The 23,645-nt window shown below is 50.3% G+C and overlaps 1 protein-coding gene and 2 long non-coding RNA genes across 3 annotated transcripts; 2 read left to right on the top strand and 1 right to left on the bottom strand.

Annotated features, from left to right (window-relative positions):
• The first annotated feature begins 2,483 nt into the window (after window positions 1-2,483).
• LOC311609740 (uncharacterized protein) lies at window positions 2,484-20,294 on the top strand. Its single transcript, XM_084803078.1, has 3 exons — window positions 2,484-3,038; window positions 16,188-16,264; window positions 19,657-20,294. Exons 1-3 carry the CDS (start codon window positions 2,577-2,579, stop codon window positions 20,042-20,044), a joined length of 927 nt encoding a protein of 308 aa, XP_084659204.1. The 5' UTR covers window positions 2,484-2,576; the 3' UTR covers window positions 20,045-20,294.
• LOC311609757 lies at window positions 3,777-6,943 on the bottom strand. The gene is made up of 3 exons (XR_014783492.1): window positions 6,265-6,943; window positions 5,413-5,988; window positions 3,777-4,661 (listed from the first exon to the last, which is right to left on the bottom strand). It is a non-coding gene; the product is annotated as an uncharacterized lncRNA (long non-coding RNA).
• LOC311609754 lies at window positions 11,194-15,898 on the top strand. Its single transcript, XR_014783489.1, has 2 exons — window positions 11,194-11,330; window positions 15,609-15,898. It is a non-coding gene; the product is annotated as an uncharacterized lncRNA (long non-coding RNA).
• Window positions 20,295-23,645: the final 3,351 nt, after the last annotated feature.

Raw genomic sequence — 23,645 nt, forward strand, 5'->3', positions numbered from 1 at the left:
CCATAATCCTGAGACCAACGTGTCTTAGTTTTCAGAAGTTATAAACACCCCTGTCCCCCAGAAAAGGATGGAGCCACCAGACAGAACAAACCTCAGAACTCCCCCCCCCCCCCGAGCTTCCCTCACCTCCTCTTCTTCAACCTAGCACCTGCCTTTCTCTTGGCTTTGCTGTTCCAGTGTGACACCCGACTACGCTCATCGCCTGACTTGACCAGCCACCACCAACCTCAGGATTAAAATAATCCTGGGGAGGGGAGCAGTGAGCCCCAGGGACTGTATGACTCCAGTGGGGAAAAAAAAGGACTTGCTTTTGGTTTGGCTTGGTTTTTCCAGACAGGGTTTCTCTGTGTGGTCCTGGCTGTCCTGGAACTTACTCCGTAGACCAGGCTGGCCTCGAACTCAGAGATCTGCCTGCCTCTGTCTCCCCAGTGCTGGAACTAAAGGCACGTGTCGCCACGCCCAGATTAAAAGCTGTACAACGATACACAAAAGCAAAGCTGTAAGGAAAAGGTCAGCTCGCCGTTTCGATGCCCTTCAGTTTTGGTGAGGTACCGGATCCCTTCTGGTTCCAAGATGTAGGATGCTCTAGTCCTCTTCACCAAATGATGCAGTATTCCAGCGCGATGCCTCCTGGAGGCGCATGTGCTGATGGCTTGGTCACCAGTGACAGGTTAGGGGAAGTGGCCCGAGACCACGAGGGCTATGGCCTCACAAATCGAGTCATAAATTGACATTATCGGGAGGTGACAGAGACGCTAGTTGGGGGAAGTGGGTCATGGCTGTTTCTTCTGCAGGGCCTGTCTTATTTCTGGTTCCTTCCTCGTCATCCTCTCTCTTCTTGCCACAACGTGAACTGCTCTGCCCTAACTCACTCCCACTGTCATGAGATTTTACCCTGCCTCACGCTCAAAGTGATGGAGCGGGCTGGTCGTGGCTGTAGACTTCTGAAGTCATAAGCCAAGATAACCTTTTTCTCCCTCAGTTTGTTACTACAAGTATTTGTTTGCAGGGATAAAAAGTTAACTAACGCAAACTTGTAACATCTCAAGTATGTCCCCACTGGAGCCAGACACAGGCTTTAAAATGATGAGCGTGTGTGTGTGTGTGTGTGTGTGTGTGTGTGTGTGTGTGTGTGTGTGTTGTTTTAAACTCACATGTCCATGAACGTTGTAAACAAGATGGTGTTGCCATGGCAGAAGGCTGGGTACCCCTACAAGGTATGTCTACTTAGATGCTCTCTAGAGTATTGATAACCCCAATACAGCCTGCACACTGTGTGTGTAAGAGCTGGTTACTCTGTATGGCCTGGGACAGTGGTTCCCACCTTCCTAACGCTGCGACCCCTTAGCGCAGTTCCTCAGGTTGTGGTGGGCGATCCCAGCCATCCCATTATTTTTGTTGCTACTTCATAACTGTAATTTTGCTACTGTTGTGAATCATAATGGGATACCAGATATGTGACCCCTGTGAAAGGGTCATTCGAGCCCCAAAGGGGTCTCAACCCACAGGCTGACAAGCTCTGGTCTAGGTATGATAAGAAAGACGCAGTCCGTACATATTCCATAGAGACACCACCATGGTGGACTTAGCTACTCTTTCAATCCGTGGTTGAACCTGCAGCTGCAGACAAGACGGTATCAATTTCCCGACCCCAAACCCAGTCCATCAGGCATGGGGCAACCATAGTTGGTAGCTGGTGTGCGTGGCAGCTTCCTGCCTCACTCCATGCCAACTCTGGGAAGAACCCCTTTTCTTCTCACTGAGGGTGGTTCGGTGGCCAGGTGACACAGGGCCTGCACTGGAGCCTTCTCGCAGGAGTCTCACTGGGCCACACTAGTGCCTACACTGCCCCAGGGGCTACTTAACACACTGTGATACCAATTTACTCCATCTTCGTAACCGTGAAATAGCTTTTAATAATGTTGTCATTTCACAGATGCCGGAACTGAGCTGTGGAAAGATGACACCTCTGGCCCAGGGGGTCACATAGCTAGTAGCTGACACTGAGTACGTACAATCTTTTGTTTGTTTGTTTGTTTTGTTGTTGTTTTTTTGTTTTGTTTTGTTTTTTGGTTTTTTTGAGACAGGGTCTCTGTGTAGCCTTGGCTGTTCTAGACTCACTTTGTAGACCAGGCTGGCCTCGAACTCACAGCGATCTGCCTGCCTCTGCCTCCCAAGTGCTGGGATTAAAGGTGTGTGCCACCATGCCCGGCAAGTACGTACAATCTAAACTAGAGTTCACAGTCTTTTTTTTTTTTTAAGATTTATTTATTTATTTATACATACTAGTGTTCTATTTGCATGTATGCTTATATGACAGAAGAGGGCCATCAGATCCCCTTAAAGATGGCCATAAGCCACCATGTGGTTGCTGGGAATTGAACTCGTGACCTCTGGAAGAGCAGTCAGTGCTCTTAAATGCTGAGCCATCTCTCACAGTCTTAACCCTCCCACTGCACTGGGTAGGATTTAAGGAGAGTGTGCACTTTTTTTTTTTAAGATTCAGAAACGTATAGGCGATTGCTGCATCAGCCTTTCTGACTCTGGTCAAATCTCTTGTTTCCACCAGACACTGCATGTGTACCTACTGTGTGCAAATCGCTGGCCACAGTTCTCTGTGGGCTGCACAGACAAAGAATGGTTGGCGCCCCTGGGACACACACAGACTGGTGAGCTCCCTGGAGGAATTCCATGGTGGCACTAGAACCCGCCTTTTAAGAGGGCTGCAGGCAGGGTGCGGCGGCTGCGAGGAGGAGAGAGCTGCTTCCAGCATTAGCTCTCTGCTGGTTCCAGACCCAGCTAGAGGTTGCCTGAGCTCGGCATGCAGCTGGTCACGTGCTCCAGGCAGCTGCTCTTTGTTTTCCTCCTTCACCCGCCTCTCGGGGGACAAATTCCGGACTCTCGGGGTTCCGCCTGGTCACCCGGGGGACAGACCCTTCTCTTACTTCCTGTCCACTGCTAGGGACAATCGCGTCCTGAGGGGTCCTTCTGCCCATCTCCGGAGTGGCGATGAAGCGTCCCGGGCAAGCCGGCATTACGTAAGAGGATTATGAAACCGTAACGGGGGGTCTGCGGGCTGTCTGTATAAATAGACACAAACCTCATTACGGCCCCACTGTGAGGGCCAGAGCCATCTAGCGGCAGAAGATTGTGTTTGCAGCTCTTTGCAAATGCGCTCGGAAACCGGATCTTTTAGGTTCTGAACTGTGACGCTTTGTACCTAACCAGACCCTGAGCCTCCTCCGGGTTGAACTGCGTTTAAGAAAAGAAGAAGAAGAGGAGTACCTGTTTTTAAACTTTTTTATAAGTATTATCTTTAATAAGAGAGCCCCACCAGTTGTACTGGTGTATGGTGACGGTGTGAGCTTCCTCTTAACATTCGCGCGCCGAGGCGCAGGGCTGTGGCGATGTTGCTAGATCTGTCCCACTTTCCTATTGACTGCAACTGTTAAACATGTCCACGGGGCCCGAGAATATTCTTTAAACCTGAGCCTGGCTGTCTCACCCCCACCCCCGCCCCCGCCCCGCCCTCGCATTGCTGTTTCCTGTTCTGTTTTCACTTCCGGCCTCAGAAGTCTGGGTGGGGCCTGAGAGAGACCGCAGCAAGGCATCTTTCTCTGGGTTTTGAGTTTTGAGTTTCAATAGAGTTGATCCGCTAGGAACTGTGAAGAATTTAAGGCATAAACTAAATGTGGCGTGTGTGTGTGTGTGTGTGTGTGTGTGTGTGTGTGTGTGTGTGTGTGTGTGTACACGTGTGTGTAAGAAGCTTTGGGGAAGTATCTAACATAAAGTCAGGAAAGTACAGGCATCGTGAACTGTTCAACTTTGGCACACTCTGTTAATGTTTTCTAAAAATGCCAGATCAGGTTACAGTTCCGGCAGCAGTGTGTGTGTGTGTGTGTGTGTGTGTGTGTGTGTGTGTGTGTGCGCGCGCGCGCGCGCGCGCATGTGTGTATACGTGTGTACCTGTGTATGCATTGTGTGCCTGTGTGCATGATTGTGTGTGTCTGTGCACACTCATGCATGTGATGTAGCTGTTCCACATCTGCAGTCCAAGAAAAACCCCCTGACCAGATAGCAGCCCAGACTGTGCCCTGCAGCCAGACACACCGCCCATTTCTTAGTCATAGAATGGGGAAGTTGAGGGGGGAAGGCGTTTGAGAGACTAAATCCCACCCGCACCTCCGTTTTACCTCGGGGAGGGAATGAATTTCGAACGGACTAGAATTTAACAAGTTAGGTGGACTAGAAATTAGCTGTGTTAGAATATGCTAAGCATGTATTTTTAGGGCTTGTATTTGTGGATCTACATGCCTGCTACTTAGTCACTGGGAAAGACAGGGGCTTTTAAAAAAGATTCAAAGCTGAGCGTAGTGGAACACGCCTTTAATCCCAGCCTTTGGGAGGCAGAATCAGATGGATCTCTGCGTTCCAAGACAGCCGGGTCTACAGAGCAGGTTCTAGAACAGCCAGGGCTACACAGAAAAACCCTGTCTTGAAAAAAAAAAAAAAGTAATAAATACGGCTCCGGACACCGAAGAAAAGCATCACTCTCCACGCAGTGAGAGGAGAGGGGAGGAGAGAGCTGCTGAGAGGAAAGTCTTGTATAACTTGAGCGTTGGTCAGAATTCTTGCTGGAAACAGATGGCAGGCTCAAGTGGCTAGTTTGCAAAATTGTAAATAGAATGTATAGAAACTCAAAAGAAGTCATGTGGTGCCCTGGGCTAGTCAAACCAGAAATGGGACAGCTGGATTGGAGGATGTGGGGGGGGGGGACCAGAGTGGACTGCTGCAAGGGCGGGGGGAGGGGTGGGGGGTGAGGTGAGGGTGGGGGACATGGGACCAGAGTGGACTGCTGCAAGGGTGAGGTGGGGGTGGGGGACACGGGACCAGAATGGGCGGGGCCCTAGACTGAGCTACCCTTGCCATCAGCTGCGGCACATTCATTTTCTCTCTCTCTCTCTCTCTTTTTTTAAAGATTTATTTTTATTTTATATGAATGAGTGTTTTGCCTGCGAGTACAGATCCCCTGGGAATAACACCACAGGCAGTCGCGAGCCGCCGGGTGGGGGCTATGCCTTCCACCCAGCACTTGCAGGACAGTCAAAGTGCTCCTAACTGCAGAGCGAATGCCAGCATGGTTTAGGCATTGAAGGGGAGGGCGGGGCCTACCTGTCTCGCCCTCCCACTCCCTCAGCTCTGCCAGCAAACCTCTGTTACCATCACAGCAGGCACTGAGCACCCCTTTCCTTGAAGAGCAACTATACAACAGGAATGACTAAGGCTCCTGTGGGGTCGGGAGGGCAGAGGAGGGGAGGGCAGGGGAGGGGAGGGCAGGGTCGGAGGTCTGTGCTGTCCAAGTTCCCTAAATATAGACATATGCACACATAAGAAAAGTTGAAGTTGAGTTACCTTATAATGGGATGACAAGGCCTCTCTCCCAGACAGCACAGACTATGGGACAACAAATCCTGGTGTCAGGTCATCAGACTCGGGAGTAAGCACCCTGACCTGCTCAGTGATCTTGCAGGTCCCTGTTTTCAGGTTTTTGAGAACCCCTCTGTGCTACTTTCCAAAATGGCTGCATAATCTTCCTCCCCTCCATCGGGGACAAGGCATTTGTCGCACCCTTGCCACAGCTATTGCTCGGCATCTTTCCGGCAGGGGGGGGGGGGCTCCTACAAACACCAAGTGACACTGCACTGCGACAGTGACTTTGATTCGCGGTTCCCTGAGGGCCGGCGAGGCCGAACACTCTTTCCTGCTCAGTCACTGTTTGGGGAGGCACGTGGGTGGTTTCGGGGTGTTTTGCGGTTGGAAACGACACCGGTAAATATCCCAGCGTGGGTGGAGCCTTGCTTCTTCGTCCTCTAACACATCGCGTACACGGTGTGTTGCGGAAGACCTGGACACGCGTGCGCAGGGGCGAAGCATCTGAAGTGAAGGGCTCCTGGTTGCAGCCACTCCGCTTGCCTCCCTCCCTCCTAACTGGGGCAAGGAGAGAGCCATTGTGAGGGCAGCCAGGCACCTATGGCTTAAGGTTATAACCAAAGACTCTGCATAGAGACTTGATGTGATATTTGCCAGGTTGACAGAAAGGAGCCTCAGGCCATTCCTGGGTGTGGGGGTGTGTGTCTTGATTGTGTTCATTGGGATTGGAGGCCCTCTGTGGGCAGCACCATTCCCTAGCCAGGAACCCAGAGGGTATGAGCCGCGGCGTTTTTCCAGCTGATTTAATATGTGTTCTGGAGTCATAAAGCTCACCTCCTGCTATATGCTGCTGCTAACAGTTTTCTCCGCATCTCTGGCTTTTTAGCTTTCTTTGGCTGTGTTTTGTGTTATTCCTTTCAGGTTGCCAGGTGGCTTAAACACCGGGAACCACTTCTTACCCTTGGGAACCCAGAGTCTGCGACCAGGGTGCCAAGGCTGTAGGCTTGCAGTGAGCTCTCTCCCCGCCTGCCTTGTGGACTGCTCAACGCCGTGCGTCCCTATGTTCTCACATGGTGGGGACAAAGAGAGAGCCCTTAGGATGATGTTAATCCTGTCATGAGGTCCTCATGGCCCTGTCTGACCCTAACGATCTCTCCAAAGCCCCATCTTTAATACTGCCCCTTCTGGGAGTACGGTTTTTATACGATGATCTGGGGCTGCTCACGAGTGTTCACTGCTTAAGCTGGACGACTAGGTTTCCATGTGGTCGGATTTACTCGTCTTATTGTTTCTTTCTTCAGTTAAACCTTTCCAGAGGGGACTTAACTACACTCTTCAGCAGACAGGACGCATCAGGACTCAGGTCTATGATGGAGCCTGAGACAGGCCCGGGAGACAGAGAAGAGCAGAGGCAGAGCTGCCACACCTGGGTCACTGGCTGGGGGCTGCATCTTGGGGGTGGGGTCCCCAAATTCATCTCTGGTCACATCCTGCTGCCCTTGTTCCTTTCCCCTTCCAGGCCACCCTTCCCTCCCCCACTGGCTGCCTTCCCACCCCCAACCCCCCCACCCTCCCCACCCCCGCTCCCTTCCAGACACTAAGCTTCTGGTGTCCACCCGACACCCTCTCTTCCTTGTACTGACCTCTCGGATGGCTGACATTACAAAGCTGAGATCGGCCTGCTCCCTGAGGAAACGGGCAGCTCTTCTGGGCTGGCTTCAAAGACCAGATGACCTAGATGCTAAGCCGTTGCCATGCCCATGGACAAGGTGATGTCCCTTGGGAGCCTCAGGATTTCCTTGTAAACGAGCGTGACAGAGGCCACTTCAAGTCCGTGCTGGCCTAAAGGAGCCACCACAGGTAAAGTGCTGGCCCCTGGCTGAGGTGCTACAGCGTCTGTGCTGACCCTGTGTTCAGTCTCAGCACGGTGGGAGTTGGTTGTTGACATGCATGGCTCCCCTGACTTCCTTACCCCTGAGAGACCTACTGTGTGCCTCAGCCGCTTTATGCGCTTTCATGGTTCACCTGCATTGCCATCCTCTGCTGTGGGGCGCTGTCCCTCAGTGACCCAAGATACTCCAAGCCAGCACACTGGTGGGATTGCTGTACCAGGTCCCCAGGCACTGATGGAATGGTCCCTTACCCCTATCTCATGTTCCCCTGACTCTCCACCCTCCCTCTGCCCAGACGCTTCCTCTCCAGTTCTTGCCCTGGGGATAATGGACTCTCTTTCAGAAGCTGTGCTAACACCTACAGAGGGGTGTGTGTGTGTGTGTGCTCGTGCATATGTGCGTGTGCATGTGTTCGTACGTGTGCGTGCTTGTGTGCACAGGCGTGTGTGTGTGTGTGTGTGTGTGTGTGTGTGTGTGTGTGTGTGTGTGTGTCCGTCCCCGTCCTCTCTTTGTACCAGAGAATATGAGACACTGCTTTGTAGACAGCACTGTTGTAAGTGGATTGAGAAGTCTTCATGGAGATATGTCTGTCCCTTCCGAGGCTGAGCAATCCATCGGAGTGGCCAGATGCTGGCCATGTGGCTTCCCAGAGGAAGCAGAGTTAGAACTGTGGCCAACTGCCAGATCCAGGGTGTGCTCAGGGAGGGCCCCGGCCTGGTGGTGCTTGGTGTGGGACAGCTGGCCTTGGTCTCCTGTGGACCTGTCTCTCAGTCCTAACACACAACACTTCTCAGTGTGCTCAAAATAGAAGGCGTTCTGTCATCCGCCTAACCACAGACATTCATGGCCCGAAAGCACCTCTCATTTCCGCATGTCAGGACACAGAAAAGCACAGGAAAAGTACATCAAAGCCCAACACAGGCTTCCATCTGGAGTCCGTGGTCAGTTTCATTGTTTGCTTGTGGGCTTCATTTCTACCCAGTTTTTACTGTAGTGGAAATAACATAGTTGACACCATCTTAGGTCAGTCCTGTCTCCTGTCGGCTCTATGAAGGATTTAACAGCAATTAGCTCAGGGTGGGCTCTGAAGCACTCTTCCACAGAACAGAGCCCAGCACCTGATGCCCTTGGGATCGGTTTCTCCAGCCTCCGAGGCCTCCGTTGCTGCTGGCCCCCTGTGCCCACCTCACACCTCCCATCCATCCTTGCAGCGCAGACTCCAGCACTGGGGTGTTGCTCTTCCCTTTTTAGCCTCGGGTATTTGAGTCTGGCTGTTTTTACCTCTTAGCGTTCACATTTCTCTTCAAATTCCACTTCCTGTGATGCTTTGGGTAATAATGTCCCTCCCCCAAAAGGCTCATAGATTCGAATGCTTGGTCATCAGAGGGTGGCACTAGTTGAAAGGCTTAGAAGGTGTGGCCTCATTGGAGGAGGTGGCCTCCCAGGTTTCTAAAGCCCGAGCCAGGCTCTGCGTCCTTCTCTCAGGCAGTGGATCAGGCTGAGCTCTCAGCTGCCGCCCCAGCGCATGTCTGCCTGCTGCGCCATGCACTAAGCCTCTGAAGCGGTGAGCTCCCCAGTTAAATGCTTTCTTTTATAAGAGTTGCCTGGTCGGGGTGCCTCTTGACAGCAGTAGATACCCAACTAAGACCCCTCCCAAGGCAGCACGCCCGGGCCCCCACCGTGTCCTTCCACTCTTCCTTCTGTGCACAGGTGACAGTGTGCACGTGTGTTCTTCGGTTTGCTTATTACAGGACGGTCTAAGTAGCCGGCCAGCCCCACATGGGCAGGCACTGTTATCGTGATTGCCTGCCAATTCTCTCCAGGCTTCTAAGACATCTACGGGGCTGGTAGGATGGCTCAGTAGTTAAAGCAAGAGCTCAGGTGCCCAGGGCTACTGAAAGTCAGGTGGCCATGGCGGCGCCCCTGTAATTGCAGATGGGAAGTCAAAAAGGGGAGTTCTGGAGCAAGCTGGCTAGCAGCGCGGCCCACCTGATGAGTTCTGAGTCAAAAGAGATAACGTAGAAGGTGATTCCCAGTGCCAACCTAAGGCCTTGCTGCTGACACACACACACACACACACACACACACAAATACACACATACCACACACCATATACACACCACACATACACACAAATACACACAAATGCACACATACCACGCACACACACAGACACACATCACACACCACATACACACGCACACACCACACACAAACACACACACACTATACACATACCACACACATCCACACCACACACACATACCACAAACACACACCACACACACCTACACATCCACATACTCACACATCCACACACCCTACACATTCACACACTATACCCACACACCACACATACACACCCACACCCTACACACCCACACATACACACACACCCTACATACACACACACACACACACACACACAACACACGTCCACCCACCCACAGGCACACTGACAGTGCAGTACAACACTTAGCGGCATGGCCAGCCTCACTCTGGATGTCGTGCTCCCATCCAGGCTACACTCACCAAGCACCACACATGTGCACACTGACTTTGTATCTATTTGTTTTATTTTATATCCAAATTCTAATCATTCAGGCATCTAGTTAGGGACGAATTATTTCTCCTTTCCCACTTACGGTATGTGGTTTTATTCTTCTTTAAATGCAGCTTCCAATAGTCTCTAAGCCTGCAAGCTGGGGCCCTGGATTTACTGTGGGCGAAATATCTGCCCATGCCAGCTCATTTGACCCTCCTCTTTCTGCACTGGTTGTAGAAAACCATTTCTTTGTCTATCTGGAAAAGCCATTCATTCAATACAAACCAACAACCAAAGCCAACCTTTTCCATTTTTTTTTTTAAGAAATGAATTTTCTTAATATTTCTAGTTAAAATGGCTTTCCAGGCACAGTGATTTATAACTGACTGACCTGGATGCATTTATGACCCTGCATTCCTCGGAATACTAAAGCGATTTTATCCTTTAAGGAAACGGAGGAAAGGTCCTATTCACAGAAAAAACATTTAAAAAAAAAACTTGCTTTGTTTATTGGGACCATTAAGTATGAGCGCAAAGCCTTCACCAGGTTCTCATGTCCAAGAGTGAAGAGATGTGGTCGGTCTTAAACCGCACAAGGGCCAGCCCTAATGCTGTGACTCAGACTCAACAATTCCTGCCTGAGCATGATGCAGGCGTGCAATGCGCAAAAAGCCATGCCATGATGCAGAGCTGTCTTACTCTGCAAATCCCAGAACTGCAGAAGTCAGTCACCATACCCAGACACCCAGGAAATCGTTCATAATCTCGGACAAGTGTATTTCCACGCAACACAAAGTGTGCACGGAGGCCAGCAAGGTGGGTCAGCAGGTAAAACCACTGATGCCAAGCCTGAGTTTGATTCCCAGGACTACATGGTGGAAGGAAAAAAATTGCTTTTAAAAGTAGTTCTGTGGCCTCTACATGTACACCACGCCAAGGTCATGCCTCTCCCTACGCACACAATAAGTAATTTAGAATTTTTTAAAGTGTGTATGGCAAGAAAAAAATTAATTGTGATGCAAATAATTTCAAGATTCAAGACAAAGGTGTTAATATAAAATGCATATGATATAATATGTATTACACACACACACACACACACACACACACACATGCGCGCGCGCGCGCGCGCACACACACACACACGCACACACACACAGTGTGGGCGGGATATACTACACGGTATGGTTCATTGTATGCTGAAAACTGAACCTATGGCTCAGCGCACACTGAACAGACTTTGCCTCTAAGCGACCCCTGAGCCCATCAGACCTCAGAACCAGCAGTTGCTTCCAATCCACGAACAGGCTGCACATCACAGATTTCTGTGTGACTGGCACTCTCTGTGTTCTTGCAGGGAGCTGGGAACCACACACGGCTTCTGTGAGGCGCTTCCCAGTGGTCACGCCAGCTATGAAGGGAGAGCAGCAACCGGTTACTTATCTGGACTGGTAGTTCTTGGGGTTTGTTTTGTTTTGCTTTGTTTTTGTTTTTTCGAGACAGGGTTTCTCTGTGTAGCCTTGGCTGTCCTGGACTCACTTTGTAGACCAGGCTGGCCTCGAACTCACTGCCATCTGCCTGCCTCTGCCTCCCGAGTGCTGGGATTAAAGGCATGCTCCGTGGGTTTTACTGTCAGTTACAGACTGAACAGGCTTCTGTGGAAATGCAGGAAAGGTCAGGGGACCTTTTAAAGGATTAGACATGGTAGCACAGGTTTGAGTGGTGCCACAACTGTTGCTGGAACGCAATGGTTTTTGCACAGTTGTGTTTTTTTGTTGGTTTTTTGGTTTTGAGACAGGGTCTCTCCACATATCCCTGGCTGTCCTTGAACTCGAAGAGATCTGCCTGCCTTTGCCTTCTGCATGCTGGCATTAAAGGCGTGCGCCACCGCCTGGCCTCACAGTTCTCTTTTGATACACACACACACACACACACACACACACACACACACACACACACACACTGAGAAAAGGCTCCCTCAGTGCACTCTTCCGAGACAAGACTGACCCTAAGGCGACTGCTGCTGCTGCAAAAATTCTTCAAATAATAACTATAGCTTCTGTGGCCACAGCTTCCTCACCGCACTAGCAGTTCTGGCACTGAATGGTGCCAAAGTTAGCACTGAGGAGGGCTATGCTATGGGAGGGAATTGTAAACAAACCAACAAACCAACAAAAAAAAGCAAGCAGGGAAGACTTGGGAAATCGATTCCAATTTTAAAATCCAAAATAACCAAGTCAATTATTCATACAAGAAAAAAACAGAAGCTAAATATGGATGAAGAAGGGTACTACATGACTGCCACTCACATTTATACAGACGCTATCGCTGTGCCAACTGTCAACACCCTTTCCCTCCTGAGATCCGGTGTTGAGGACCTGGGCCTTTCTCGAAGCTTTTCCTTCAGCCTCTGCCACGATGCTTGGCAACACTTGGCCAGTAGAGGGCACTGCAGGGACGCCACGGAGCCTGGGCGTCCTTCCAGGCTGCAGCGTCTTTTGCTCTTAGGATTTGGAGGTCAGCAATGAAGACAGAAGAAGTAGGGTCACCACCCCGCCACCCCCAACTACCCCTCCGTCCGCAGCGTGGGGCGGTTTTCTATAGGGTTCCCTCATCACACCAACGCATGGCTTTACTTCACTAGAGATGACGCTGCCGGTCTCTCCTGGTCACAAGCTAACTCACCTGGACCCTAGAGCTGCCTACACAACTCCAGTCTGAGGCAGGAATGTCCTCCTCTCCTTTTTAGCCCCTGGGAGATCTTCCAGAATTCTCTTTCTCCTGTGATACTGCTGTAGGCTGACTAGGAGCCCGAGTTGTAATTCTTTGTAGTAAACACTACCCCTACAAGTTACTGGTGGATTTTGTTTCCCGACAGTGAATTACTGTCTGACCCCAATGCATGGAATTATCTGGAGAGATGAAAGAAATAAAAGAAAAGAAATATCTTTTCTTAAGATCTTAGGTTCATATCTGCCTCCATTAAAAAAAAAATTAACAAGGGAGGGAAAAAAAGCACGTTATTTAATATACTTTCTGTTCTGTGTAACTTGAGACCACCCAGTAGTGGGGACCTAAAAAGGCAAAGAAAGCTGTACCTATGTATATGTATGGCTGGGTTTAATGGAGAAGGGACTGTCAGCGTAGCTGCCTCTGGGTTGCTTAGCAACCTCTGACATCATCACAACCTGCCACCAGGTGTGTGCCAGAGGCCCAGGATATAAAAGGACAAGCCCACCTCATCTCTTCTCTCTCACTCTCTCTCTCTGGGTGTCTGTCTGTCTGTCTCTCCCTACCACTCAGGTCCCAACGCCCCTCCATTTCCCTTCTCCCTAAGTAAATCTCTCCACACCCGTGTCTGTTGTGTGCCATGTCATTTTTAATCCTAACCAATGGGGCAGTGGCAAGTCCTGTGCTGGAGAGCATCCACTGTGAGTCACAAGCAAGGTGTGTCCTGCGTGGCTTCCCAGCGGCCACAGAGAATACTATGAATAAATAGAACGTGTGTAATAGGTCTCAGAGAAACTTGAAAACGACGCTGTCCTGGCACAGCCATGAAAAGCAGTGTGAGAGACAGCAGCCACTCTCTGGCTCCTGCTATCTGGACCTCTATGGGGACACTTGTCTTTCTATGAATTTGAGATAACCTACAACTTGTGTTGTATTGTTATCTTATGGGCATGGCTGTGGATGTTTCGCCTCCATGGACGCCTGTTTGCTACGTGCCTGCTGCCCATGGAGGCCAGAGGAGGGTGTCAGATCCCCTGGGACTGGAGTTTCAGATGCCTATGAGCTGCCATGTGGGTGCCGGTCTCTGAACCCCGATCTGCTAAAAGAACAGCCAGTGCTCTTAGCCACTGTGCCAACTCCCCAGCCACGACCATTATTTTTAACGAGTCTCAGTATTTGAAAGTAGAGCCATGTCTTTGGCTGTACTCCACTCACTCCACACTGTCAAGCTCGCACGGCTGTCCCCAGCCACCACCATGATCACCTACAGGGACCTCATCAGCAATGACAAGCTGTTCCCATCCATGACTCGCTCCTTGGTGGCAGTGCTTCCGCTGAAGGCCCGGAGGGCGAAGGTACCGAAAGCACAGTCGTCACCGGTGTTGATATTGTCACGAACCATCACTTAGAAGAAACCAGAGGCCCACAAAAAGGCACATCAGAGATCACGTGAGATCACTCAAAGGCAAGCTTGAGGAGCAGAAACCACAAGAGTAAAGCCTTTCATGACGGGACTGCAGAGCAACGTAAGCACATGCTTGCTAATTTCAACAACTGCCAGTTTTTGTGTTTTTTTTGTGAAAACATGGCTCCAGATGGCATGGTTGCTGGACTGTCATGAAGATGGTGTGACTCCGTTCATGATTTTCTTTAAGAATGGCTCAGAGATGGAAAGAAAGTTAACAAATTGGACCTGTCACTTGTCACCATGACTGGCTGCTGCTTACCATCCACACAACACTAGTACTCATGACAAACTGGGCCAATGTCATCGTAAGCTTCTGGTTTGGCGGTGACTTATTTGGAGAGGAAGCACTGTGGTTTTGTTGTTGTTGTTGTTTTGTTTTTTCATTTTTTTTTAAAGAAAAAGCATGTCATGTAGGTTGTCTGAAAATAAAGTATATTTAAATTTTTAAAAAAAAGAAAGAAGGAAAAAAATTCTAGAGAGAAAGAAAGAAAGGAGAGCCATGGCCTCAGTCAGCCTCTCAGGGGTCAGGCCAGGGGCAGCAATGAGGCAGTGACAAAGAAATGCACACAGCTCAATCAACATGTCCCTGCCACATGAAAATGCAGGCCTTCCCATTTGTTCTCCTTCCTGCGAGCACGTGAGGCTGCCCCTGGGTCTTTCTGCATCTCCTAGAGGCGCCCACCTCATACTGCCTCCCTTGTTCAACTGGCCACCACAGCTCTAAAGTTACAGCGTGTGTGTGTGTGTGTGTGTGTGTGTGTGTGTGTGTAGGCCAGACAATAAGCAAGACCTTGCCGACTCCTTCTAACCTAGGGATCACAAGACTTAAACTCAGGCCGGTCACAAGCTTGGTGGCAAGCACGTTTCAATGTGCCCTTAGGGGGTCTCCCCTGGCCCTGGTGACCCCAGGATCACAGGAAGAGCACATTTGAGGCCCCCAGTTCACCCTTTCCTTAATCCCTGTCCCAGTCTCTGCAAGCTGGACGCTTTCCTAAGGACAGAGGCTCAGGCGCTACTTCACACTAAAGTGTTAATGGCCTAACAGCTCACCCTTATCAATGGGCGAGGCTAGAGTTTCAAAGCCAACAGTGAGAAACGTTGAAGAAAGGACTGGGAAACAAGAGGATTTAGGGTACTTAGCTCCTCCCAGGAAGGAATATGTTTACTTCAAAGACTTCCTTAGCTTTTCTGATCTTGCCAACAAAGCAAAACCAAAGTCTCTCTTTTGACAAGAATGGGGAGGTGGCTGAGCTCCAAGCTCTGGCTTCTGAGGCTCTGGGAGACCCAGGAGGGTGGGAAGCGTGAGGTCTCCCGCGTGGCGCTGTGGCGCTGTGTAGGCCACCTGCTGGCTTTCGCTCACCACTCTTGCCACTTTCAGTGTCTAACAGGGTAGTCCCGAAACACACCCAAATTGCTCTGTAACCCAGAGAAGAGCACATCTCCAACGGGTTGCTCAAGATTTCTATTTATAGATTAAAAAAAAAAAAAAGATTGAGTAACTCTTTGCCCTCGACTCTAACCTAGAGCTTTTCTCCCCGTTCAGGCAAAGGCTGCGTCTCTGACATCTTCAAAGCAGGCCTTGCAGTTGGAGTGTGTGGCCACCAGGGGGTGGGAGCGTGCTGTGGCTGGGAACAGCACGCAGGAAGAAGCCGAGCTCACCAGGGAGCAGTTAACCTTAGGCAGAGCCGGGACCTCCGCTCTGCTGCGGCCACAGCCGCCGCCGCCGCCCACCGGGAGTGACCCAGCGCCGCTCTGTGGGCTGAGCTCACCTCCGTCTCCACCTGAGAAAGAGAATCTGTCTTTAGAAAATAAAAAGCCTCAGCAGTGCCCGCACTGCTTTTAAAAACTGTGGTTATTTCTCTGTTGATTGATTGGAGTGGAGTGTGTGTGTGTGTGTGTGTGTGTGTGTGTGTGTGTGTGTGTGTGTGTGTGTGTGTGTATGTGTGTGCCATGCACGCCTGTGCCTGGTGGTCTGAGGACACATGCAGGAGTCAGTTCATCCCTTCCACTATGTGGATTCTGGGGACCAAACTCGGGCTGTCAGGCTTGGTGGCAAGCATCTTTACCCACTTCTAATACGCGTGCCTCTGCCACCTCACACTTCCTTCTGGTCTCCTTGCAGCCTTACCCTCGTGTGACATTTCTAAGAAAGGACGGCTACTCTGGTGGGCCTGGGATCCTGCCTCATTTACCACCTGGGTAAGTGCCTAGAGCAGTGGTTCTCAACCGGTGGGTCACGAAACCTTTGTGGTCAAATGTCCCGCTCCCAGGGGTCACCTAAGACCATCAGGAAACACAGATGTTTACAGTATGACTTCACAGTAGAAAAAGTAGTTATGAAGTAGCGATGAAATAATTTTATATTGGGAGGGGTCACCACAGCGTGAGGAACTGCATTAAAGGGCCGCAGCATTGGCTGGTTGAGAACCACTGGCCTAGAGGGACCTGGTCAGGGTGGGGCTACGGCTGGGTGCTGGAGGTCAAAGATGCTGGGGTCCCTGCTCTGCCCTCCCCGCTGGGACCCACAGGTTAGCTGCTGCCCTCTCCTCACCTCACGTGTCCTTCTCTGATCTCTTTCCCTGTCCTTCTTCCAAAGACAGCCAATTCCCTTTATTCAATGTGACTGTCCCCAGGACGTTGCCACAAATACTTAATTAGCAAACCCTGAATCCACAGCGGGGTACAGTTCATGGGGAACAGACAAATTAGGAGCCTTTCATGACGTTTTTGCCACCTGGTGGATACATAGCCTTTGATGACTTATTTCTGTAATCCCTGACTGAGGCAGGAGGATTGCTGTGAGTCTGTGGTCAGCACAGGTTGTAACAGGAGACAATAACAGCACAATCTATTTAAAAACATTTCACTTAGTAAGTTTTAACAATGAGGTAACTTTTCTGACACACGCATTACAGGCTTTGCTTCACAAAGAGTTTGTGCTTGCAGCCCTATGCTCAGCGCAATGTAAAAAACCAGTCAACAGCAAAAATAACAAACCATGGTTTAGGAAAACAACTGCGGGGGTGGAGGGTGAGGAAGGGTAGTCCGAGAAGCCAAAGCCTCAGAAACTCAGAGTTAGCAAGCCAGAGCCTCACCTTGTTGGCCCTCAGAAGTAGGAAGGAAACAGATTAATGAGGAAAACAAAAGGACCTTAGGACACGGTTTTATGTGACTCTGGAGCCTTCGGGCTGGGTCCCCCATACTGGACTCTTGCTTCCAATGTTGATACTTCTAGAAACAGGGCAACCACCTGGAAAAAAAGTCCCGAGTTGGGGAGACCAAGCAAGGCCTGCCTGTTGTCAGGCTTCTTGGCTTCTTCCTCGCTGCCACATTTCTTTTGCTTCCAAGGGCGGATCAGAATGCTTCTTCACTTCTTTTCTTTTCTCTTTCCTTTCTTTCTTTCTTTCTTTTTCTTTTCTTTTTTTCTTTTTCTTTTTTCTTTTTTCTTTTTTGGTTTTTGAGACAGGGTTTCTCTGTGTAGCCTTGTCTGTCTTAGACTCACTTGGTAGGCCATGCTGGCCTCGAACTCACAGCGCTCTGCCTGCCTCTGCCTCCTGAGTGCTGGTATAAAGACGTGCGCCACCACGCCCAGCCCTCTTCCTTTTTTCTTTTCTTTTCTTGTCTTTCTTTTCTTTCTTTTTTTTTTTTCAAGACAGGGTCTCCCTGTGTAACTCACTTTGTAAAGCAGGCTGGCCTTGAACTCAGAGATTTGCCTGCCTCTGCTTCCCAAGCGCTGGGGCTAAGGGCGTGCGCCACCATGCCTGACTTCTTCGTTTCCTTATGGACAGTTGGTACACAGAAAGATGGAAGAAATGCTCATGTAAATTTTATTTGGTTTTATAGCTGGTTTGGGGGCAGGGGGTTCTGGCTCCTCTGGCCCACTCTGGGGAAGAGGAAATCTGCTTTTAGCTCCACTCAGGGGTGGGAGTGAGAGACAGAGGGGCAGAGAGAAAGCTGGCTTCTGAGACCTGTGCTGTGAACTATTGTTTTCTGAGCCCTAGCCGAAAACATGCACATCACAGGACTCAAAGTGTTCACCTTCTTAATGCATGTTTGAAAATGCCCACCGAAGGCCACTGGGGCTGCAACTAGGCAAGGAGGCACATTTGTAAATCCAGAACTGCTGGGGCTGGTCTGGCACACTGTGTACTCAGATGCTGACTTCTGTGCCCCAGATCTGCTTACAGTCTGGACATGGCCACTGCCATTTCTATGAAGACTCTCCTGTCTTGGTGTTGGGTAAACATTGCTCCACAATTAGCTCTGATTGGTTAATAAAGAAGCTGAAAAGCGCTAGGCCACTGGTGGCACACACCTTTAATCCCAGCACTCGGGAGGCTGAGGCAGATGGATCTTTGTGAGTTCGAGGCCAGCCTGGTCTACAAAGAGAATTCCAGGGTTGTTACACAGAGAAACAAACAAAATAATAATAATAATAATAATAATAATAATAATAATAATAATAATAATAAAATAAATGAAAGAAACTGAAAAGCCTATGACTGGGCGGAGGAGATTAAAAGGCTGGCCTTCTGATCCAGTGAGGGCTCTCAGGTAGGGACCACAAGTAGAAAGAAAAGAGAAGAGGGAAGAAGCCAGGCATGATGGTGCAGGCCTTTAATCCCAGCATTCAGGAGGCAGAGGCAGGGGGATCGCTGCGAGTTTGAGGATAGCCTGGTCTACAAAGTGAGTCCAGGACAGCCAAGGCTACACAGAGAGACCCTGTCTCGGAAAGAAAAAAAGAAAAAAGAAGAAGAGGAGGAGGAGGAGGATCACAAAGAGCTTGTGATATGGCTGACCTGAGAGAACAGAAGCAACCCAGGAGAGACCACTATGACAAGGGGCTCAGGGCATATGGCTGAGACTAGCACAGCCGATTAGAATAGATCACTATCTGCCCAGCCCTAGTGCTTTAAAGCTTGTTGAATAAATCTAATAGGTCTCCATCTCATTATTGGGGAGCTAGAGTGGGTGACTAGAAAAGGCACCCTCAAATTATAGTATATTATTACACAGAACCTATGAGCAACCAGAACCAATGCACAAGAGTGTCTTGGGCCTGCATTTTTTTTCTCTCTCTCTCACATCAGCTCTCATCCCTGGCCACTCAGCGCAAAGCACATATCCAAATCTGTGACTGCTCTGAGCCAGCCACTCTCAAGGAAAGGCCATGGGATCCACCCAGGAGGGGGATAAGGTGCATCTGTGAACTGGCTGGCAGGATGCTAGGTGGGTAAAGGCACTTTAGGCCAAGCCAGGCGATGGGAGGGGTGGACCCACGGGGCTGGCCTCCTGTGAGCTGTCCTCTGACCACCCACAGTGTAGAGACAGAGAGGTAGGTAGCTGGGTAGATAGACAGATGATGGGTGATAAGACTCGCATCCACCGGCGCCAACAGCTTTACAGGAGCCATGAGGCACGGGCTGCCCATCTTCCTTGTCCAGGCCACTGCGTGCTTAGACTTGTCCTGCCAATCTGTTAAAGCATAGTGGGTTACAATGAAGTCCTAGGTGTGCAGACACTTGCTTCCCCTGAGAACTGGTAAAGGCAAATGGTGATAAATAAAGTTTGTTTGTTTGTTTGTTTTAAAGAAAGAAGGACGGATGGTGCAGGAGGCAGAAGATGCCATTTGGACAGCTGTCTGGATGTGGCTTTATCTTCTGGACGTCAGATGAGGACTTGAGGGGACCCTTTGGTGGCAGGGATTCACCATGTGACCTCTCTGAAGGCCTGTTTGAGGGCTTTTTTGAGAACCAAAGGACAGAGCCAAGATCCAAGGCGCTTTCCTTCACCTTCCCTGAGTTTCGTTTTCTGGGTCGACTTTCTTCAGGCATAAAAGATGCACCTCAGGTGGGTCACCAGGTCACAGGGACACCGTTCCATCCTCTGCCATGGTACCCGGCAGCAGTGGGATGGACAACTTTGAGTCAACTTCTGCTAACACGGTTAATGGCGGAAACACCAGTACAAGAGAACTGAAGAGAACTTTCAAGGACAAGCCGAAAGTTGGACCCAGCCAGGCTGGCCCAGTCCTTAGAGACCAGTGGAGAGGAAGCCGCTGCGCTTGGGTAGCGAGGAGCTCCATCCACACTCACGTTTAAAGAGCTCAAGCAACAACAAGTGCTATTTGAGAATTAACAGAAACATTTTTAAAAAATATTTTAAATGAAAATTTTCGTTATAACTGCACCTGAAGTATTTATAAATGACTCGTTACAGCCCCACTTTGTCACAGGATTTTGAGTTTGATGTTGGGAGCACACAATAGGACCATTATAATTGTTTTCTTTAAAGTTGTTATAATCCCTGTATTTTCTCCTCTCCGCCCCCCACCCCCACCCCCGGCCCCATACAGTGCTGGGACAGAGAAGACTGACTCTTAGCACCAACACGGATTTGCTTCCCAGGGGGTTGAAAAGCTGGGTATGTCAGCCCACTGTGCAACTAAATCACTGTGAACTTCACCAGAAATTGTCCCATGCTTCTCAGTATTTAGGAATGAAAGACAGGTTTGTCCATGATGATACGGGTCTGAGTTAGTGTAAGTTAAGGATGATTTCTAGTCATGTGTGGGCACTGGCAACGTCACCTGTGTGTCGCTAGGCTTAGGTTTTAAAACTCTGTAATCTGGGTCTCTGTCATTCTCTGTATTTCCTCACTTCTTCTTTTCTGTCCCCACCTACATGGCCTCAGCCCTCAGTCTGGACGATGCACGTGTCATCATCCTGACTGGTCTATTTTTCGTTTCTGTAACAAAATAACTGGGGTTACATCGCTTCAAACGATAAGGTCTTTATTTGGCTCACAGTTTTAGAGGCAGAATGGTGCCGGATCATGTGACTCCATCTAGCAAGGGCCCTCATGTTGTGTCACAACCCGGGGGACGAAGTCATGTGACAGGAGCACACACGAGAGTGGGTGTGAGCGTGTGGAAGAGAATAGGGAGACAAGGCGGGGACCCCACTTTATAACAGCCTGTCTCGAGAGAAATAATCTAGACTCCATAGACAGAAACAAACTCCTCCTAAAGGCCCCACTTCCCCACGCTGCCACCCTGGCCACCAAATATCAGCATGCGTGTCAGTGGGGACAAACACATCCAAACGACACGGCTGTGGCAGCACCAAGGATGAGGTCCAGGATTGTAATCTACTCCCGCAGTGCTGGCCAGACTTACCTCAAAGAGAGAAGGACGACAGTGAAGAACGCGTGTGAGGTGCGGGGGATGGGGGATGGGCCCCGAGAGGTCCCAGTACAGGGTCCCAAGCCAAATTTGCACAGGCGGCTCTTCCACAGTGAGTAGTGGCTTCTAGTTTTACTACCAGTGGCAACAGCCAGCACTATGGAAAACTCCTACTGTGTGCCAGGCTCTGGGCTGGAAGCTGCGTGGGTTTTCATCTCAGATACGTGTTACAAGAAAATATGAAACAGCCACTAATATTATCTACACTTTACCTATGGGGCTCAAAAGAACCTTGGTAACTTGCCAACACGGATGGGGTAAGTAGTAGGACCAGACTTCACACCAGTGCTGAGGAAGCCCTTCCTCCCCAGGAGAGTCCTGAAACCACGCCCTTTCCCCTCTTCCTTGGCTAGCGACTTAAAACTACAGTGTGCCTGGGTGTCCTGCTGGACTCCACCAGCCAGTGGCTTGTCGTATCAGCCTGGGTGAAGAAAAGAGGCGGGTTCAGAGTCTGCGGTTGTGCTTCAGAGAGGGCAACAAGCTGCTCAGAGGCCTCTCTGAGGTGCTCAGGGTTGCCAAGGTGGATGCTGTGACTGTATCGTAGTCAGCCAGGCCTGGAGGCACAAGCCTGTGATCCCAGCTACTCAGGAGACAAAGGTGCTATAGACTTAAACTCAAGGCCTGCCTGGGCTAGACAGTGAGTTCAAGGCCAGACGGGACAAGTTAATAAGACCTTGCTTCAACGTAAAAGTCAAAACAGGTTTGGGAGTACAGCTCCCCGACAGAACACTTGATTACCATGCACGAGGCCTTAGGGTCAGCCCCCAGAACCATAAGCAAATAACAAACACTAGATTTTAAAAGTTGCCACTGCTGGAGCCCACCATGCCTGCCTGGCTACATGGCTCGCCAAGCTCGGCTGCATAAACCCAAAGACCTGAGTGCAAATCCTAGGTTCAGTTCCCGGTGTGGGACTGTCCCCTGAAAGTTGTCCTCTGAGCTCCACATACACATGTGCACACCTTCCCTCACACACACATCACACACTCGCAATAATAATAAGGTAAATTTTTAAAAAAATTTTTTGAGACAGGGCTTCTCTGTTGTAGCCCTGGCTATCCTGGACTCTCTTTGTAGACCAGGCTGGCCTCGAACTCATAGTGATCCACCTGCCTTTGCACATGGAGAGCTTTTCCCAGAGTCACTGTTCCACAGAGAAGGGCTTGGACTTAGCCAACTCAACAGAGTCAGCAGAACCCATTGCGTGTCCATCTAGAGAGGCAGAAATAGAGAGTGCAAGAGGGGAGGGAGAGGAGGGAGAGGAAGGCGGGTTCCTCTTGGCCCCGGGGTACAAGGCATATGACATCCGTGATGAGAGCTCAGAGAGAAGCCGCCACCAAAAACACGCTCTCTCCGCTGAAAATGTCATCCAGCAGGGAATCCTGCCTCCCGCCGTTCAGTGCCGACTTCACCCAAAGGTCATCTGCTGTCAGGCAGGCCAGGTGCAAAGGCAGGTGGGAGGGGTTCTGGCAGGCCGATTCCCTTCTGGTTTAGCTGGTTTCTGCCTAAGTAAATAAGGTGTGGTCGAGTTCCCTTTGATATCTAAGCGATAGTGGCATATCCTCCGTCATCCTGAAGGGACAGTGACAGCAAACTGTAATATAAGTGGGATAGTAACAAACTCCCCCAGAAAACGGGAGCCAAGAGATGCATGGTATCGGGGTACGGCTCAGGCATTTGGCAGGGCCTGGTGAGAATTGACTTTACAGATGAACAGTCTGGTGGCAAAGCGTTGAGGATCCATGTTGCTGGATGGGGCACTGACCTATGAGTGGCAAGGCTCCTGGCCCAAGCACCCGGAAGATACCGAGAAGGAAGTTCTCAGGTGGCAGACGTGTGGCCCCAGGGCTCTGTGGTTTGTTGTACAGGACAGAAGACACTCCCAAGGATGCACACAAAAGGAAGTGGGATGCAAGGCCACACAAGCTGCTATAGACTCGGGATGGGACCAGGACAAGGACGGGGATGGCTGTGCTGACACAGGAGGCAGCAGCCAAGCCACCAGTTTCACCTTTGTCTTTAACAGGTCAGGCTGCAGGAACAGACCGGCATTAGCTGGGTGACCTATGAACAACCAAGTCCTTACTGCTCGCTATTCAAGATCAAGGTGCCAGTAGAGCTGGTGTCTGCTAAAGTCCTGGTCCTCAGGCGGGCACTGTGCCCTCACTTCGTCGGAAGGAAAAGCACTGTCCTCTGCCCTCTTTCAGAAGTGTGCTGGTTCATCTGCGGGGGCCCCACTGCCTCTGATGGTCCATCTTTTAATACTGCCTACCATACTGGAGATTAAGATCCAACGCCCATGAGTTTAGGGGAACACAAGCACCCAGCTTACACCAG

The sequence above is a fragment of the Acomys minous genome, assembly GCF_964271855.1.
Source record: "Acomys minous genome assembly, chromosome: 12".
Classification (NCBI taxonomy): Eukaryota; Metazoa; Chordata; class Mammalia; order Rodentia; family Muridae; genus Acomys; species Acomys minous.

Coding starts and splice junctions, on each gene's coding strand:
- LOC311609740 (XM_084803078.1), top strand. CDS start 2,577: ATGTGTACCTACTGTGTGCAAATCGCTGGCCACAGTTCTCTGTGGGCT. Junction 3,039..16,187: donor CCCGGGCAAGCCGGCATTAC/GTAAGAGGATTA, acceptor GTCTCCTTGCAG/CCTTACCCTCGTGTGACATT. Junction 16,265..19,656: donor CTGCCTCATTTACCACCTGG/GTAAGTGCCTAG, acceptor TTTGTTTTAAAG/AAAGAAGGACGGATGGTGCA.